The 20,776-nt window shown below is 41.5% G+C and overlaps 1 protein-coding gene across 1 annotated transcript in view; it reads right to left on the minus strand.

The window, feature by feature from the left end:
* The window catches only part of DOCK3 (dedicator of cytokinesis 3), a gene marked incomplete at its 5' end in the record, with an annotated part of 323,062 nt that overhangs the window by 235,968 nt on the left and 66,318 nt on the right, over nucleotides 1-20,776 (minus strand). The window contains 5 exons of the mRNA XM_015424016.1: nucleotides 353-500; nucleotides 4,106-4,166; nucleotides 9,359-9,440; nucleotides 10,762-10,916; nucleotides 15,770-15,811. Coding sequence (XP_015279502.1) covers nucleotides 353-500; nucleotides 4,106-4,166; nucleotides 9,359-9,440; nucleotides 10,762-10,916; nucleotides 15,770-15,811 — 488 coding nt within the window. The remainder of the gene's footprint in view (nucleotides 1-352; nucleotides 501-4,105; nucleotides 4,167-9,358; nucleotides 9,441-10,761; nucleotides 10,917-15,769; nucleotides 15,812-20,776) is intronic.

Raw genomic sequence — 20,776 nt, forward strand, 5'->3', positions numbered from 1 at the left:
GGCTCTACCCTTCTGTTTGCTTTCCTACTGTCAAGTCACAAAGTTTATTTAAAGCACTGTGCATTAGCACCGCCAAACTGAAGCAAACAAATTAGAAGGTAGAAGAATGAGTATAAGGGATACATGTGCACACTCCTGAAGGAAATCCATTTAGCTACTTGGAGAAAATAAAAGGAAAATCAATTGGCATAACCTGTCAGAGATATGAAAACACTTTAACTGTGTGAATGACTCTGCACAGCTCATCTTACGCCAAGACAATTCTACCCATATTTTATATAACATTCAGATATCGGACCTTACGCAAACAATTTGTGCAGTTTTTCCTCTGTTGGCATAACAAATAACTTACGTGTAAACTTTAAGAACAAAATCTTTTTCTTCTTTTAATTCAGAGATTGATGGAATTACATCCATGATACTCAATACTGCACAACCATATGGACGCCGATAATGCAGGTGAGAAGGACCCTTCCTTGAATCATTTAATAACATGCGTCCTAAAAACAAAGAGTTATTGCAATTACAATTTAGCATCTAGTCTCCTAAACATCTGTCGTGCATGCATAAATGTATTTGGCATAAAACAAATATAAAAATTAATCTAGCTCTGCTAGTACGTAAGTGGCTAAGACAAAGTACATAAAGAGCTAATTCCAAAGGGACAGCCATGTTAGCCTGCTGCAGCCAAAACAAGAATCTTGCAGCATAAAATTGACAAATTTATTATGACAGAAGTTGTTGTGAGCCATGGTCTACTTTGGCAGAACTATGACAAAGTAAGCACTGGCTTTAAAAGCTTAATGCCATAATACATTTAAGGTGCCACAAAACTCTTTGGTTATATTAAGAGCTTTGTCAGCTCAGTTGTCATAAAACATGGCCTTGTTTCTCTGACACAAACACTATACTAATACACTATACCTGTACCCTTTATCACACAAAGGGTACAATTATAAATACCGTGCCATCATTTGCGAAGTTCCTTTGAGAAATACAGTTACATCAAATTTAGTAACTTAGCTTAGTCAACTTAGTCAGCAACTTTTGAAAGTTTTCTGTGGCAGTGTTGCAGGAATGAAACTTGTGATCATTAAAATCTTTTTAAAAATCCTAAAATTAAAAAAAATAATGAATTATTCTATTTTTAAAAAATCTTTCCTTCAGAAGAGATGACAGCTGGCTCCACAAATTAATTTCACTGATAGCTCCTGGAGAATACAAGAATGATTGTGACGTATTCTTAATGCCTTGACCCACTTCCAGAAATTGATAGGATTGAGCCTATAGATCCTAATATTAGAGTGTTTGCTTTGAGAAGACAGCCACAAGAAAACAGATTAACCCTTATTATAAAGGATTTTCAAAGCAGAAGGTAAGCCTCAAAGATGGCAAGAACAATTTCTAACGAGGATACATCTTGGACCCAGGTTATATATTCCTTCAGCTAGGCCAAGAGAGATCATCTATACAGTTTATAGTTTCTCAATGTTAAAAATCTTTATCTCCTCCACTTGAAATTCCAGGCAAAGAGATTGCACAGGACCACCCCAAGACTACAAGCATGATTCATTATATGATCCTACTTCAGTGACACACCTCCCCCTAACCCCTTTCCTCACTGTATTGAAAACAAATACAACAAATATTAATAAGAAATACACAGTGTCAAGGAAGTCTGAGGCAAACCCTGTGGGCTCCCAGGGCAAATGCGCACAAGAGTCAGACCTAGGGTTGCCAAGTCTGAATTTCGCCGCAGCGGGGGACTCCCGGCTGGCGGCTGGAGTGCGTGTGCGCAAAGCACGTGCGCGCCGCATCCACATCACTCGGAAGTGACGCAACCACGGAGGGCACGCTGGGGGCGGGGGTACAACCATCCGAGGGAAAACCATAGAGTCATCCTTTCCCTATACGTTATACATTAAGGAACTTAAAAGAGAAATTGTGTCCAAAAGCAAACAGCAAATGCCAAACAATAAATAAATACTGTATATTCTATTTTTGTGTATCCTATTTTTACATAACAATGAAGCTAATGTGCATATTTGTTTATATTTATTTATTTATTGTATTTATACCCCGCCCATCCCCCAAGCAGGCTCAGGGCGGCTAACAAAGCGGTACGGTGTACCTGGTTAACAAACATAATACTTAAAAACTCTATAAAATCTCATAGACAAATAATTTAAAACATACATTAACAGTTAACCGTAAAGTGCATACAGTACTACAAATTAGATGGCGTGCTTCCAGATCTCATTCTGCGTGATTCCACAAAGTCCCAGGTTTATACAATGTTCTCAACTCAAAGTCCATTCATACAAATCACCAGCACAATGAACTGTGCCTCCCTAACTGAGGAATTATTGTGAATTACTTTGTACTTTTGATATGCTCCAGGATTGAATGCTATTTATGAGGGAAACGTGTATACTTCAACCTTGAGAAAGGAATTCTCCAAAACAGGCTAATTATAGCCAGCTTCCTGTCTTGGTGTATTTGTTTAAAGCAAGATTTATGTATCAGGATCTGTGGTGGTTCAGCTGGGACAGTGATTTGGAACACAATTGTTAAAGCATCTACAGCAGAGAGCACTTGTCAACAGTTCATTGTGCTGGTGATATGTATGAATGGACTTTGAGTTGAGAACACTGTATGTACTTTGAGTTGAGAACACTGTATAAACCTGAGTCTTTACATATAGACTGGATTATAAATTTGTATTAATTATACATGCACATTAACGTCATTGTTATGTAAAAATAGGATTCGCAAAAATAGAATATATCGTATTTTTTTTTGGCATTTGCAGTTTGCTTTTGGATTATACATTATATATAGTGACTTATATCAGTGGGCCAGCTTTTAATTCACAATTTGCACATGCATATTAAAAGGTAAAGGTTCCCTTGCTCGAAAGCCAGTCGAATCTGACTCTAGGGTTGCGGTGCTCATCTCCGTTTCAAAGCCAAAGAGCCAACGCTGTCCGAAGACATTTCCGTGGTCATGTGGCCGGCATGACTGAACACCAAGGCGCACGGAATGTATATAACATATTCCGTCCAAAAGGTACTAGTATCCACAATTTCTATTAAGGATGGGCACAAACCTTGTCACGCACCTAATTTCATGATGAACATCACCGGTTCATGGTTCATGATCTGGAGATTCCTGCCCATCCCTATCCACGACCTTCCCACAACCCTCCACATGATTTCGGAGGTTCATGGGGTTTGTGGTGGGAAGCAGGGGGGGAGCGAGAGGGACTGCTGAAATGGCTTGCATCCATTTCAGCCTGTTAGGCTGCTGAGCTAAAATAGATGCAAGCCATTTAAAGGGAATGTTCCCTTTAAATGGCTTTTACAAGTGGGTACCATGTACAAGTGAACTCTAAGTGGCGAGTTCACCCAGAAGGGCTGAACTCACCACCTGGACTTCACTCACACGTGGCACCTGCTTGCGAAAGCCATTTAAAGTTTAAACAGTTTTTACAAGCAGGCACTGCACTTGAGTGAAATCCAAGCAGCAAGTTCACCCGTTCCCTTTAAATGCCTTTTACAAACTCTTCCCCCCCCCTCCATTCTACTGGCCTTGAGCCACTGCAAGCAGAAAGGAGGGAGGGAAGATCTACCTCACAAACTGGTTCATTGACCAGGAAGGTTCGTGGTTCATGAGACCCCACAAACCATGAACCTCCATGAACCTCCATTTTCCCGGTTCGTGCCCATCCCTAATTTCTATCCCAAATGACTATATGAAAATTACATTTATATGCAATGATACAAAATTACCTAGTGCTGTCTTAAGCTTCACATGATAAGTGGATCAGACTACTTGTCTGTCAAGGCCTGTGTTATCCATTCAGACTGGCAATCACTTGCCAGGGTCTCAGGCAGAGGGCTTTCACATCACCTACTATCTGATTCTTTTAGCTGGAGACTCCAGGGATTGAAGGTGGGACATTCTGCATGCCAAATAGATGCACTACAACTAAGCCACAGCCCTTCCTGCTTCCTACTGGTATACAAAACAGTTTAAGATATACAAAAATACTCTTTAGGTTGATTGAATTAATATCAAAACTATTCAGTAAAAGATATTGTACCTATCCGGATTACATGAGCAACAATGTATAGATCTTTCTTCATGTCCTTGCTGCTGAGATCCTAACAAAACAAGAGAAAAAATTAAAAGTAAAAATTACTTTCAGCAATATCTGTTTAGAGTGTACTGTACTTACAAATATAAAGTCATCCCTGTGTCCCTCATCACATATAAAAACTCAAGCAATAATATATAATTTCAAATGTTTATCATTTATTTAGGAGGCCTCACCTATGTTTTACACAAGTAAGACTTGCTAGTGTTGAGCTCTTACTTATTTCATATGTTTCTTTCTCCTTCCTATTCATAAAGACAGATCCTAAAAGGCAGAAGTAAAGAAATATATGGCTGCATAGTCTGATGGAAAATTAGGATATTTCTGTGGCCCTGAATAAATATACCCTTCCTTGTATATGAAGATACAGTACTATACAACTTGAAAGCTTTCTCATTAGTAATGTTTTGGTTGCTGCAAATAAAACGAGTTTGGGAACCTGACCCAGATAGGAAAGGTCTGCCGAGCATTTATCCTTCCCTTTTTCAGGTAATGCGAAAAGCCCAGACCATGCCAAAGGCACAGGCATTTTGCACATTAGAAGGTCAGAGTCAAAAGGCCTTTGTCCTATGGTTGTTTGCTGGTACCCCTATTCAGCATTATATACTCTGAAGATCTTCTCAGGACTTTGGTGGCTTGCATTAGTAACTGCAGAGGAGCAGTGAGCCCTTATGCCTGGAAAGAGAACAGCTGGTAGCAGTGGTATTCATCTCACACCACTCTAGATAGGTTTCCGTAATTTTTCCTGTGTCACTGCTGAGGTGATCCACTGTAAATTGCTTTGAGTATGCATATTGTGCAATATGCATATTGTATAGAACAGCAGTATCAAAATTTATACATAAATAAATTAAAACTTTTCCAATGGACCAACACAGCAGCCTACAATTTTAATATTTATTTATTTATTTATTTATTATTTATATTTATACCAAACCAAGACTAGCTAAAACCAAGATGGCGGTCCTCTGAACGTCCCAATCTTGCCCATAATGCAAAGAAAGTATTTAGGGCTTTGGCAATCCATGCCCGTATCCAGATGTCCTCCCGGGCGTCGATGGTATACTGACGCATTGGTGGTCTAGTGGTGGTGGCGGCTCCTATTCGAAAGCCTGGTGGAAGAGCTCCGTCTTGCAGGCTCTGCGGAACTGTCCCAGGTCCCGCAGAGCCCTGATCTCCTCTGGGAGCTCGTTCCACCAGATAGGAGCCGCCACCGAAAACGCCCTATTTTTGGTCATGGTTAGTTTGATGGACCGAGGGTCCGGTACCTCCAATAGGTTCCGGCTCCCTGACCGTAGTGCCCTTGGGGGAACATGTGGTACACATATTTCAGACTGATAGGAGGCATTCATGTTTGGTAAGGGTGTTAATAAACGAAGAGGAAGCTGGTTCCATTCTGATCACTGAGAGCTGATTTTAGGTTTTTAACAAGTTGGAGTTTTTAACAGGTTGGGTCCAGGTTCCCAGACTGAACTCAGGTTCCCTGCAGCCACACAGCAGCTGCAAGGAATATTTTTTAAAAAAACAAAGGAGAGCCCAATGAACTCATCTCATGAGGCCATCCGTGATCACTTCAGTAGGAACCATTACAGCATCAACATCCATATGAACCCCCATCAGTAAGTCACTGAATTGGAGGACTTTAGAAAATAAAATTTCCTCTGATGGTCTTTCCCTTTCCTATTCTTAGATAAAAAGGAGGGCTGCCACACATTAAAAAAAACACTGGAACTCCTCACAGCAGAGAAATGAGACATTGTAGAAGCGGTCATTAAGGCTGTGGGATACTTTTCTCTCACCCTCCCTTACTGACACAGAAGAGCCAAGATATTTAGTGGAAACAGCACATCCTGCAATGACTTTGTGACTTCACTCATGAAGAGAGGCACAAGAACAGTAATTTTTAGATGAAGACATAGCCAACAACTGAAACTGAACAAGTTCTCCTCAGTCAAGATGCTGGCATTATAAGATGGCTTTGCCTTCATCTGGAGGATGGAGTCAACCCTTTCCATCCTGTTCTCCTGCCCTGTAACCAAGAATAAGAACTTGTTGGAATAGAATGAATAAATCCAGCTGGTACAGAAAGACAGAACTCAGGGCTTTCCCACATTTTCATGTTCCCCACTTGTGTGTTTCTGATGCTTCAGGGGGCTTTTTCTATTCTGCATATGTTTTGCACCCTCTAGTGGTTGATTCAATATTACATCGCTTTATGTCCAGCATAAAAACCTGCAGTTTAAATCTGCAGGTTTTTATGCTGGACATAAAGCGATGTAATATCACGTACACCACTAGAGGGAGCAAAACACACATAGAAAAAACCCTGAAGCAACCAGAACACACAAGTGAGGAAAATGAGGATGTGGAAAAGTTCTCCGTGTCCATCCAAGGCTACTGAAGGATCTTTTAACCTTTTTGTTCCATCCTTTATCCAAGGAGCTCAGAGCAATATCCACATGTTTTCCCTCTTACTGTTTATCTTCCCAACAACCCTGTAAGGTATGTTAGGCTAATAAAGGGAGAGTGATTGGCCCAAGGTCAGTCAGTAAACTTCATGACTGAATTGGGATTTGAATCTGGTTCCCCCCCGGTTCTAGTCCAGCATTCTTACCTCTCTGCACTACACTAGCTGGGAAAGAGAGTAGGGCTTGTAGAATTCAATAGGTAAAGTAATAACCTAGCTACGATGAAAGTTAATAACACCTTGGGCAAATATCTCTTACATAAATGGAAAATGTTGTCCTTCTAGGAAGTAATGTTGGGTATCACCTCTTTAAACATGACTACTGACATTTCTGCAAAAAATTATTTTTCAGTTAGCACCCTCTTCAAAAATATCTTTATCATTCATTTGGTAAAGAAATTCCTGAATCTGACCAGAAGTTATTGTTATGATGTTATGCCTGAAGGAAAATGCAGAAGCCCAACATGAAAGCTGAAAGCTAATATAGCACCCAAAAGTGTGAGGTAGGAAATCCCCAGTTGCTCAGGCCAAAGCTTGCTCAGGCCTCTAAAAGTCCTTTGGAAATCTCAGACCCACGCTACCTGCTAAATAATACTACTACTTACAGGTTGTAGGATAACTGCCAATATGTATGTGATGTGTTTCGAACACTACCAAAATTATTATTGTTATTATTCTTATGAAACAGTGCAGTAAATACTAGAGTAATCCCAAGAATCATTCAGAATGATAATAAACTCTGCTCAAGATAGAATACAACACAGCCCCTTGTCAAAGCTTGGGCAAATTTCGTTAATAATAGACTATGCTCACTGAGAAACTGTAGATTTACTTGTGTGGTCTAACAGCATGATAATACCAGTATAGATTTCTCTTTGATGAAAGATGGATTTGCACAAATACAGTTTAGAACTCAGCATGAATGTTGAAGTTCCCCAGGACAACTGGCCTATGGGTCCTCAGCACCACCCCTGAGACCAGCTCTGTCAACTCAGGCAGAGAGACTGTTGGGTAGTGGGGTGGGTGATACACCAACAGAATCCCAATCCTGTTTCTCAATCCCAACATTAGGTAAACAGCCTCAAAACTGGACGTTTCCTGGGAGCACTAGAGGACTATGGTCCTTAAGTACTACAGCGACACCACCTCCCTGCCCACCAGACCTATGTTGATATATCTCCAACTATCCTGGGGGATACAGTTGGGAGATATTAACTCCTCCCCTCCCTCAGCCAAGTCACTGTGATGCAAGCCAGGTCAGTACTCTCATCCAGGATGAAATCCTGGATGGCTGCTAGATGCATGTATATGTGATAAAATTAAGCATTTTGGCTATTCTGCCTAAATTAGATGGATCTTATAACTCCCAAAACAGTTGACTTCCTTGAATAATTCTTGTTCACTTGCTTTCCTTCTCCTACCTTGCTCATTTTTGTGTTACAGAATATGGCTATATAAGATAGTTTCAGAGGGTAGCAATGTTGATCTGCAGTAGAACAGCTAGATTCAAGTGCAGTAGCACCTTAGAGACCAACAAGATGTTTGGGGTAGGAGCTTTCGAGAGCTGTCATGACAGCTTTAACCCTCAAAAGCTCATACCCTGCAAATTGTGTCCGTTTCTGTGGTGCTACTGACTATAGCTGTATGAGTTAGCAGTAAAACTATCTTTAGCATTCTAGTATCAGTAACAAGTCCACTTTAATTTTATCTTATATAATTTATTGTACGGACACCATTCAGAATGGTTGAGTTACAGTATATACGGACATCATAGGCACTTATAATAATTTATGCTTAGGACTCTGCTGCCACTTCCAGAGACAGAGTATGTTACAGTCAGGGCTGAGCAAGACCAGCTGCACAGCACTGCCTATCCCTGAGCCTGTCAGGAGGGCGATGCCAACCCCCTCCCGACTATGCAGGAAGTTACCCCAGTAGCACTCGCCAAGGGAAGGAACACGGTCTTAGACCCTTCCCGGGAGGTCCGGGGATCCTGTCTCAATGTCCACAGAGAGGCGACAGTCCTAAGAAGGGAGGGGGTCGAGGGCGCGGAACCACTTGGGCAGGACGTCAGGGACCTGACCGCTGGAAACAGGGTTGGTGGGTGGAACAACAAGACCAAAATCCCTTGGAGTCCCAGCTGGTGGCTCGGTTACTTTAAGAAGTGGGTGGTGGGTGAAGCAGGTGTGGAGGCTGAACAAATAAAGGAACCGGACAGATGAAACCAGGGAGTAGAAGGGGTTCATTTGCGGAGAGACTGAGAGGAGGGAAACGTATTCCACTCGAACTCGTCTAAGCGAACTTTCCCTGTTGTGGCGAGTGAGAATAACTTGACCGACAACAATTCTGAGGCATACCTGAGCCGATGGTGTTCAGCCAAACACCCTGGCTTCGACTCACGACCGACTCAACCCCTCCCGTAATCCCGAGCGTGACAGAGCCTTAGACAGTATAAGACACCAAAGCCAGCTTCATAGATACACACACACAAACATAATTCCCTTACATTTTTATGAGACCAAAATCTGAATACTACTAATAGTACTTGCTCTGCAGTAAATAAAGGCTAACAAATTACTCCCTTCACTATGCTGGCATTTTCAAATTGTGTTTGTCTATAAACACAAGCAGCAGACCAAAAGACGGTTCTAATTTTATGCTTCATTAGAAGCAATGGGCAAAACAAATGCCAAATGAACGAGAAATGTAGCAGGAAACAGAGTGTTACATACTGTGAAAACTGCACACATTCGGTCAATCTTGTCTGGATTTTTGGGCCCCCCATTCTTGTTTAACCTTACCAGAAACTTTTCACTGAAAGGCAAAAGAACAACAAAAAATGACTTAAACACAAGAGATATGTCAGTATATGTTTTCTACTATGCCTGCTGGTTAGAATTTCCAAAAGTTTAATTAATTTTATTCAGTAATCTAGTGTTATCTTATGCTGGAAAAGTACAGCTACATTCACAAGATACTGGGACCAGGTCAGTCAATACTCCCCCCACCTGCTCCATACAGATAAAAAGGATTAATTAATATTTATTATATTAATGAACATATAAATACATCATTCGAAATTACACATTTTTTAAAAAGAAAATAATCTTGGTCTGAGGACAAAACAACAGAGATAAAAAGGAACTCACAATTCATGTAACCATATTCTTTGCACTGACACTAATTTAAACATATGTCTAACTACTTGAAAAAGTGAAGAAGAGGAAGAGGAGGAGGAAAAGGAGGAGGATTTATACCCTGCCCTTCACTCAGAGTCTCAGAGCGGCTTACAATATCCTTCCCTTCCTCTCCCTACAACAGACACCCTGTGAGATAAGTGGGGCTGAGAGAGCTCTGAGAGAACTGCTCTTGAGAGAACAGCTCTGAAAGAACTTATGACTGACCCAAGTCAGCCAGCTGGCTGCATGTGGAGGAGTGAGAACTCAAACCCAGTTCCCCAGATTAGAGTTTGCTGCCTTTAATTCTCACTGTAGTTCTAGGCAGCATGTTTCACTGATCAACTGTTTTATTGTTATTTAGACTTATAGTTTGACCTATCGAAAGGTCCTTAGGCAGGAATGACCACAAGGACTGTTGACAGTTCTGTTCATATACATACCTGTATTCGCTGATTTGTTATATAAAGAACAGTGCCATCCTAAGCAGGTCTACTCAGAATCCTTCTCAGCTGTACTCAGTGGGCTTACTCCCAGGAAAGCAAGACTGCACTAGAAGCAAGTAATTCTGTGAACCAAGCTAAGAGACAAAATGCCATGGAGCTGCTACGAAGAGGCAGAATTGGGTGTCATCACCTCTCCTCGCTCTTCTGCTGGAGGAATTTCTGTTGAGGTAAGAGGCTGCATCAGTGCAAGAGGGAAGTGATGTTCCCCAGTTCCCATCTTTTCATAGCACCCTCCCGGCATTTTGTCCATGGAGTTCCTGTGACTTTGGTCATCAGATTGTCAGAGATCTCAGGAGGTGAAAGGGGAGGTGGAAAAGATCCACGACCTCAAGTACCTTCCACTGACACATCATAGAATCCAACCCAGAAAACGGCAACATTTTACTCTGACTACTGTAAACTATGAACACACCACTATGATCTGCACAATGAAAAAGGCTGATTTTGACTTACCTGATCTGCTTGCCTTCTCGGACATCATATAAAAAAAAGAAGACATCTGCATCCTCTCCAATTGTATTATAAGTGAAACTCTTTAGACTCAGAAAGAAGTGGTGAGGGATTGGTAAACGGCATGCTTCTCCATGACGCGGGCGCATCGTATCTACCTGATTTTAAAAAGATATAAGGTTGGATCTAGTAGAAATTTCTACTGATAGAAAGGGAGGTACTTTTTTGGCCAGTTTCCTCCTTCCACAGCAGACCACTGACTCCCCCTCCTCCCTGGGCCCCTCCTGTCATCAAGAGCAGCATGGATGGCATTTTGAACTGCAGCAGGTGGGGGAGGGGAGAAATCCTGCCCCACTGATGAAAATTTCAATTAGAAGCTATTTTATGTGGGATTTAACCCAAATGCTTTATTTCCTGTGGAAATATTTCATATTTATACACTCATTAAGGACTCTACTAGATATCTGTCATACTGTTTCCATTATATATATATTGGGTTTTTTGTTTGAATTATTTAGAAATTTAGCAGTAGCAAAATACATTTTGACCATCCCATAGAGTGTAAGGATTCATGTCTCCTTTAGAATTGCTGAAGCTAATTTCTACGTTATTGTATCTGACAGATGGGTGACTACATTTCTTTGTTAGAATATAGCATGCTTTAAAAGATCACCTACCATCTAGTAGAAGGGTACACTGTTAACAACTAGGTATAAAAGGTGAGGATACCTTATGCACTATGACAATCTTATGTCAAGAGAACCCTATGATCAACAGGTTTGCAATATTTTTTCCCCATTACATGTTAAAAGCAAATTTATATTCCCATATTTTCAAGACTCTTCCCCTGAAAAACCAGTATCTGACCCTCTGCTGTGGTTTGCATTCCACAACTGCCTGTATGTGAAAAGGTTCTGATGAGCATATCCATTCTCTTTAATCCACACAGTAGTCCGTCAACCTAGTTACCACCTTCCCCCAGGCTCTGAACTCTGGAAGTCTGCTTGGTACAAAGACCAAAATGAGACACAGTCACATGCTTGAGGACAGATGACCTGTTTAGTAAAAATATCCAACAGACCTCTGTTTGAAGGCCGATTAGGTGACAGTAAAAGCAGCCTGAAGCTCTTTTTTAAACTACTTTATCAATGCAACACGTACAGAAGCATTGTTCCATCTGGTAAATGGCCTGTTGCAATTTGACTGAATCTAGCCAGAAACGTTAACCAAGGATCATTATGATATGCTTGAGACATGTTCTAGTAATGAAATCACTTGCATCCAGCCAATCTCAGCACTACAGTTAATTCAGGTCTTTCAGTCAGTTACCATGAAAATAAGAACAAAATACATGGGGCAAGAAGCAAGAAATCTTGTTTTCTTCAACCACTTCCATCTTAGTTGGTTAAAATTAGGTAGAACCCATTTAATAGTACTGAGAAACCACTACAGAAGAGGAATTGCTGTCTCCTCTCAAGCATGCAGTAATCAAACTCGGGATATAGGGTGATGAAATCTAGTAGGTCACAAATTGGGTAAGAAACAAATCAGGCAATATATGTTAATGCATTTGCCAAAAAAGTACTCCAGATGATTTAATCTAGATTAATCAAAACTCCCTGGCTTCATATATGGGGGAAAAAAAATCACAGTGCAGATAAATCGTCACTTTTCTATAAGCATAAATTTTCACGTCTCTTTCACCCAGTGTTAAGCAACCGGCCTGTGAATACCACAATATTAAAAATTTATTAATCCTAATTAATCTTATATATGTACCTTAAAATGCATATTTCAAAAAGGGCACAAACACTGCTGAATATTAGGGCTTGGATTCCACAGAAAACGTCTGTGTCTGAAAAGGGGGGGTGATATAAAGGCAATATACTCAGGGGTAGATGGCCCATTAAGGCCACCACGGGATATCCTAGGCAACCCTTGCAGCAACTGCTGTGGTGAGTAGACAGCAATGGTCCATGCAGAACTGGGGAAGTGCTGCCACCACAAGGCAACTAGCTGCCCCAGTTCTGTACAGGGCAGGTAAGCTGCTGTGAGTGAGCAGGCTGCATGGGTCCAGGTCAACTGACTTGCTCACAGCAATGGTGGCTTGCCCACTGTACATGGGGATGGGCAGCTGGCTCACTTGAGCCACAGCAAGAAAGTCTTTTGCTCCTCCCCCACCTCAATTGGAGATGCAAGAATAGGGGAAGGCTAGTGGACAGGGCCCTTTCCAAGGCCATCTTTGGTTCCCAGTCCCCCACTGAAAGCACATATGTATCTACTGTGACCATGCATCTTTTAAAAAAACACTCAAAGTTATTGATAAACTGAAGAATAGACCTTATATAGGAAGAATCTGTAAACTACTGCTAAGTAGAAGTATTGATCATGTTGGGGTTCGTAACGGACTGCACTTTTTAAGAGGCTCAGAAGTTCTGTACCAACAACTAAAGGACTCTGAAGGGTTAATTCTTCATAAAGCCAGAGACCTTTGAGTGACAGGCTGCTCTAAGCCATCTGATTGGTTAGCATAAGCTGAGCAGAAAAGGTCTTGAGAGAGCTGCATGCTGATGAGATTCAGTCACATTCCTGCCTTAATTGTGAAGAGACGTGTACTGAGATAGTTTGTGAATAGCCCTTACAGAAAAAGGGTTTAGTGCTGACAGAGTCAGATTTCTACCTTGACTGAATGCAGTCTGAATTCAGCTTTAGCTGAGAGCAGTTTGAAAACAGACAGAGAATGGGGGGGGGAGTTTGGCAAGGAAGTTTGGGTAGTAGATGAAGATTCCCATTCAGGCCAAAGGAAAGGGGATAGATCTAGAGAGAGAAGAAGATTCCCTACTCAGTCAAACAGGGAGAGGTATCTCTGAGGAAGTACAGAGATCTCTGGTCTGGTGTGATTAGAAACTGCCTGTAGAGACCTTAAAAGTCAGCGAACAACTCAAGAAGAGTACTGGTGTTCCAAGTGAAGGGGTTTGGGCACTGAGAAGAAGGTATCAGCCTTCTGGGTACCAAAAGAGTCAGCAATTACTCAAATAAAGTGAGCTAGAGTGTTTGGGGAAAACACTGGGGAAAGCCTCTCAATATAAAGATCTAAGTAACTGTGAATAAGAATAGAAATCAAAGGCTATGTTTGGACACTTGACAGTTTGGAGTGCAGAAGTCTGGTACTGGAGAACTGAAAAGATGCTTTTTTAAAAGACAAAATTATAAAATTTATGGGACTGGCTGGTTGGAAAAGAGGAGGCACCATGGTTGTAAGAACTACAGAGCCATTGTTGATGTTTGAGAGGGCAGTTACCCTGAGCTGTGGTTCTATGGACATCGGCTGTGGACTTAAGCTTCCGAATATGTTCCAGAGTGCCATTAGTTTTGGTGTTCAATAATAACTGAAAAAGGACATAGCAGAACTATATAAAGTACAGAACAGGGCAACCAACATGATTAAAGCGTTGGAGCACCTAAGAAAAGACTGAAGAGTCTGGGACTTTTCAAGTTTAGAAAGATGACTAAAGGGGACTTTGGTAAGAGCTTTATAAAATTATTCATGGCGGAGAGAGTAAAGAACTTTTTCTCTGTCCCCTAACTTACTAGAACTTGGGGGAACCCAACGAAGTTTATGGGCAGTAGATTGACTTCTTTACTTAACAAGTGATTTAAAATGTGGAATTTGCTGCCAGAGAATGTAGTGATGGCCAGAGGAATAAATGGTTTTAAAGGGAAGTTAGATGGATTCATGGAAGATAGGCCCCTCAGTGGCTACTAGCCATGGAACCTCCACATGTAGAGGCAATAAACCTCTGGACACTTGCCAGGAAGCATCATCAGGGGCAAGCCTTGGCCCCTATGCCCTGTTGTTGGCCCTCCAGAGTAACTGGTTGGCCCCTATGTGAGACCGGATGCTGGACTAGATGGATCACTGGCCTGAGCCAGCAGGGCTCACCTTATGTTCTTATTTCTTAACTTGGCCATCAAAAGAGAGTTTCTCTGGATTTGGCTTCAAGTGGCATTAATGGATTTGAGCCCAGTGTATCTATGTAGAGTGACAGAGCCCATCATGATATGGTATGATTTATTAGTCTGTTATGATTTATTATTGGTATGATTTATTCATGGTATGATTTATTAGTCTGTTGCTTTGTTAAGCGGAACACCTTATTGTACAGTGGCAGATCTCCCTCTCGAAAAATATTGGTGTTGAGCCATACAGACCTTGTAGATATGGTCCTGATGTTGACCTTTTGGAAGACTATTACCAGGGCCAAATAGCTGTTATGCATTCAGAAGTGTGATGAAATTGGAGTGTTGCCTATGTTGAATGTTAGCAGCACAACTAGCCGTGCAGGGTGACAGGAAAACCCACAGTAGTGGTCAAAAGGAAATTGAGCAGGAAAGGAAACAAAAGGAAGTATCTGCAGGAGATATGCATAATGTACTTGCTCTCCTTTTTGGGAATAGGACTCTTGGTGCCACTTCTAAGCATTTAGCTCTACAAGAATCCAAATGAACCCATATGTGTGCATGCACAGAGATTACAAGGAAGAAAAAGGACTGTACATGAAGGATGTAGTACAGAGCATCAACGAATTAATGTGTGTGTCACAGCAACAATATGGCTCATCAAAATGGACTCATCTAACACTTCAGACATTTCCTCTTTGTCAAATCTATACTTGTAATACTGTGGTGCTTAAATAAATATATTATATATATTCTGAAACTAGGTAGTAAAATGAAATGCACACAGCTCCCAGTTGCTTCATCTGAACAGAGCCACATTCAATACAAAAGGCATTCTGGCTGCCTCACTATAAGAACAAAATGATTAGTGTACAGCAAATACCTTCATTAAACTGTTTCAGCAAAAGACAAAACAAAACTTGCACCATGACAATGCTAAATGCTAATAAATACAGGGTAAGATGCAAAAGCAGCTACTCTAACTGTAAAACACAACTTATCATTTCTTCAGTTATGAGTTAAGAAACAAGGCTCCTGTAGTTTATCTTACCTGTGATGTGCTCTGCTGTACACTATGCCTGCTGGATAAATGCTGCAAAGATTAAAAAAAAGTTTATATTTAATGATGCTTTGAAAATTTTTGCTCACAGCACTAAACAGAATTTAGATTGTTTTCAGACTAGTCTCATTTAAATAGCAATGTACTCGCCTAAACACCTAGTTTTATTATTTGACATGAAAATGACTTAAATATTGATACTAGCCTCTTGCCACAGCAAAATGTAGCACTCTGCAGGTGTCCCATACTAGGATATGACACTAGGGCAACAGCCAGGAAGAGTATCGCTATGCCAGCAACTGCCTATCTACCCAAATTTGGCACACCAATATTACACAAAAGATATTGTGTAGCAAAGCATCCTGAAAAGCATTTCAGCCACCAGAGTTGACTCAGACAAAATTGGTATAATTATCATAGGCATTAAAATATTTAAAATGACATTTTAAAACATAAGTATGGATCCTAAGCAGTATGAGCAGAATATAGGGTTGCCAACTACATCTTGGGAAACTCCTGCAGATTTGTGTGTGATGCCTGGGAGGGGAGTTCCGTGAGGATGCGATGCTCTTAGGAGTGTGCATTTTTTTTCCTTGGTATTTTTTGGTTTGGGTCTATTGAACCCACAAAAATTTCAGGATTCCTGAAAAATCCTGGATACCAATATCAGTACAGTATGTGGAGCTGGGACTTTTCAGAAATCCTATTTTTTCCAGGTCCAATAGACCAGAGAAGAAAAAAACAGAAAAAAAATGCACACCTAAAGCTTTGCTGGTGGAAAGCAGTCTGCTCCTTGCCAGCACGGCTGACCCTTGAACTGGCTTCTCCTGTAGCCCTACTTAAACAGGTCTGCATGAGAAGCCAACCCAAAGGTGTGCCGGCAGGGAGTGGACCACTCCCTGCCAGCACAGCTGATCCTTGGGCTGTCATCTGCAATCCCTTTAAACTTTAAAGGGACTGCAGTAGAAACCCTACAAACAGCTGAGAGGCAGAAACAATCTGGTCCTGCTTCTCCACTGTTTTTCAGATCTACCCAGTAATCCTCAAGTATACCTGGGATTTTGGGGGGATTTTTTTTTTTGGGTTTCCCCAAAAAATCCTAAATACCTTTGGGATGCAGACATATACCCCAAAATGCCGATAAAGTATTTTCTGGGTATATTTTCATTTGAGGTAGATCCAAACACACACCCCTAGGGCTCACATTAAAGATCTCTGAGATCACCAGAAAACTATTGTTGTTGCTGTCATTACTATTATTTCTATACTGTATTCTCTACCACCAAAGCTGCAATACACGGAAACCACTACAAAGAAAATGCTTTTCTACAAAGAAATTAGATGATGGTCTGGAGGATGTTCCAATTTGTAGAACACATGTTGGTGATGTTCAAAAGATCTGTGACAGCAATAAAATAACATGTTGATTACTGGTTCAGAAGAAAAATTGGGCTGGCAAAGCTCTAACCATAAGAATAACACATATCCAAAGGTTAAAGAGGGACTTTAGACACAAGAGTAGCCACTGTGCAGGCCCAAGGGGAGTAAGGTGTCAGTCCCTTCCAAAATAAAGAGCGTGCCATAGCAAGTTAAAGGGACCTGTTACAAGCAGGCCTGTAGCTACGGTGAGGCCTCCCAGGGCCCAACCCCCAACTTCCCACCAAGGCCCCCCTGACTGCCTAGGTAGCTCAGGCCACCCAACTCTCTGGGCTGCCCAGAGGGCTCACCACTGCTCTTTCCTTTCCCTGCCTGCCAACAGCCACGCAACTTGCCATTGAGCCAACTTTCCTGGGTGCTTGTTGCATTTCTCAGGTATTCCTTCGATGGCCAATTGATTTGCTGGAGGGTTTGGTTGCATTCCGCACACCCAAGGACAAGCAGCAAAAGCTGGGTGCTTCCTCCTCACTGAGGGGGCTGGTGGCATGGAGGGAGACCCCCATGACTTGCTTCCGACTGCCAGACCCCCGCAGCAAAAAGGGCAGCGTGACCTGGCAGCTGCCTGAGCAGCATGCACGTGAAGAGGGGGGCACAGTCCCCGGGGCTGGCTGGCCTCTCCAGTGCTTTCCCTGACATGCTCCCTTCCTGGGCTCCAAGCAGCTGTTCCCTAATGGCTGGTGAGTGGTGACCAATGGCTACAGCAGCTTGCAGCAGCAAGACTTGAGCGGCATGGGCAAGGACAAAGCCAGGCTGGAGCCAAAAGGCTGCACTGCTCTCGGACCTCTTTCGGCATCCTTGTCCTATAGGTTAGATACATTATCCCTTGTCAACTTCTCCCACCCTTGGGGCAGAACGTGGACCCATGGTTTATTATGGAGATGGTGTACTGAAGAGGGCAGGGCAACATCTAAAATTATACTGGTGGAAAACTTGTGCTGAATCTAACCCAGCATGCTACAGAGCCCATAGAAAGTTGTACAAAGCAGTGGTTACAGTGGCAAAGAAATGTTACTTCTCTGTTAATATTGCTTCAGCTGGTTTTTAGTTGGAATAATTTTTTTATTAGTTTTCAGACAAACAAACAAACAAAAATCACTTACTTGAAGCAACAGAGCCAATCAACATATCACAAATTGCCAGTCAGATTTTCATAAATCTTATCCATCCATAAATTTGTACATATTTTCCTTAATACCTAGAGCACGTCATTCCCAAACTCCATATAGGATCTTCTTATTCATAACATATTATTAGATAGTTTCATCCCATTAACTCATGTTATCATTCATCCCATTACCTCATGTTATCTAGATCGCCTCCTAAATAATCTTTACCCAGCAATAACTCAACCAAAACTTGCTTCAGCCTGAATATTATTTTTCCATCCTAAACACAACCACAACTTTGCTTAAAGCTTTTGTTCCAGCAGCTGAATCCTTCAGCATCTTGTACTGTGCTATCATGGTAGAGCTCTATTTTCAATCATTTCTATCTTGCATTTTTTAAAAAATATATATAAATATATCTTAATGATTGCTCCTAACACCAGCATCTTGCATTTAGAAAATTATATAATATTGCTTCAGCTGGTTCAGGACTATCCCAGTTGCTTAGGGTATCTTGGCATCTGCTGACTCCTAAATCGTAGCCTTATAGTCTCAGGAACAGATAATTAGTTGTGATATTCTTGCTGGTAAATATATATCTTGCATTGGATACTGGTTATAACATAACTCAGAAAGAAGAAATAACTCGTGCATTCTCTCATCTGTTTATGGACCATTTTTACCCAGTTACTATAACAGGATCCTAGGATCTGTGAAAGCCACTACTCTTACTCTGGAACTTTGCCCATCTTGGTTTTTAAAATCATGTAAGGACCACATTACTGAGCCCTTAGTCCCCATCATAAATCAATCACTGACCCAGGGTGTCTTCCCTTGGCCACTCAAAGAGGCAATTATCCATCCATTACCGAAAAAAATCATTTCTACAAAAGAATCATGTGGCCAATTATTTCATACTGTAAGTTGCTCTTTCTGGGAAAAGTGGTTGAGAGAATAGTAGCAGACCAACACTAATTCTTCTTGGATAACTCACCTACTCTGGACCTTTTTCAGTCTGATTTCAGGATGGGTTATGGACCAAAGGCAAGATGGGGTATGAAACAACCTCTTTGTTGCTCCTACTGGATTTATCTACAACCTTTGATAGAATGGACCATGCCATCTTGTTGAGTCATTTGGAAGCAGAAATGGATATCATGGGATGTGTTTTGAAACGGTTTATCATCCCTCCTTGACCACTCAAAAGGTTTCTGCTGAAGACCAGTTATCATCAGTGTGGGAATTATCCTGTGGGGTTCCAAGGGGTGCAATCCTATCCCCCTTTTGACTAGACCATTGTGTACAGAGTGAATTACCTGTCTGCTATACGCTCCTATGGCACTGTCTTCTACTTATGATGACATTTTCTTCATTGTTTTACATGTCATGTCTAATACTTTTTGCTTTGTTTCAAATGTCTGTAATCCTACTCTGATTGCATTGCTTATTAGATGTCACTGCAGTGCCTTACACTGTGTAAATCTCCTTGAGTCTCAGTGACAAGAGTCTAGCAGAAGTGAGTATTGCACATGGCCCTGGTGAAGGATATATCTGCTCTGGCTCTGATAGAAAGGGTGCAGTGCCTCAAAAAGGTGGAAGGCTGGGACCAGATAGCTGCCTTACAGAGCTCAGGAACAATAATCCCTCCGCTGAAAGAGAAGGATATGGCAGTAGCTCTGGTGTCATCAGCTCCGAGTGACCCAGAAAGAGGCTTGTAGGCCAAATCATATCAGAACTTGATGGAATCTGTGACTGAGTAACTGAAGACACTCTGTATCATTTCTTGGAGTATGAGCATGAAACAAACAGGCCAAGGTCTTTCATTAAAGAAGCAGTTCTGTATAGATATAATGACAGAGGTTTCCAAACAGGCAAGGCCCACTGTGCTTCCAAGGCGGGGTTCAGGAAGTAGATGGAAGGACCAGGCCTTGGTTAAGACAAAATCCAAGACTAATTTCAGTACAAAAGTGATATCTGGGCAGAGAATTTTGCCAATGTGAATATGGAAGAAAAGCAGGATTTGAGCATAGCACATGAAGTTTATGGGCCCTCAATGCAGAACAGAATGCAACTACAAAGGCTACCTTGCTGGCAAGGAGCCTCAGGTCACACGTGACTGATGGCTTTCTTATGAGCTGGGTGAAGGCAAGATGAAAGTCTCACACAGGTATTGGTGGTGTAATTAATGGATAGATCTTTCTATTTCAAAACTGGTTCACCATAAGTTGGGATGAAGAATGAGAGGTCATGAAGCTGGGATGGTTACTACATGAATCTGAAGAGAAGAGTATGATTGTACTAGAAAACATGGATGAAGCTAGTGTTCTAGAATGTGGTCTCTGCACAGGTGAGTGGGTCTGACCCTTGAGTTGAAATGAATTTACAGAAATGCTTCTATTTACAGATAGATTATCTGACACTCAGGAGAACCTCCCTAAGGGCATCTGAGAGTGGG

The sequence above is a fragment of the Gekko japonicus genome, unplaced genomic scaffold (assembly GCF_001447785.1).
Source record: "Gekko japonicus isolate JY-2015 unplaced genomic scaffold, Gekko_japonicus_V1.1 scaffold477, whole genome shotgun sequence".
NCBI lineage: Eukaryota > Metazoa > Chordata > Lepidosauria > Squamata > Gekkonidae > Gekko > Gekko japonicus.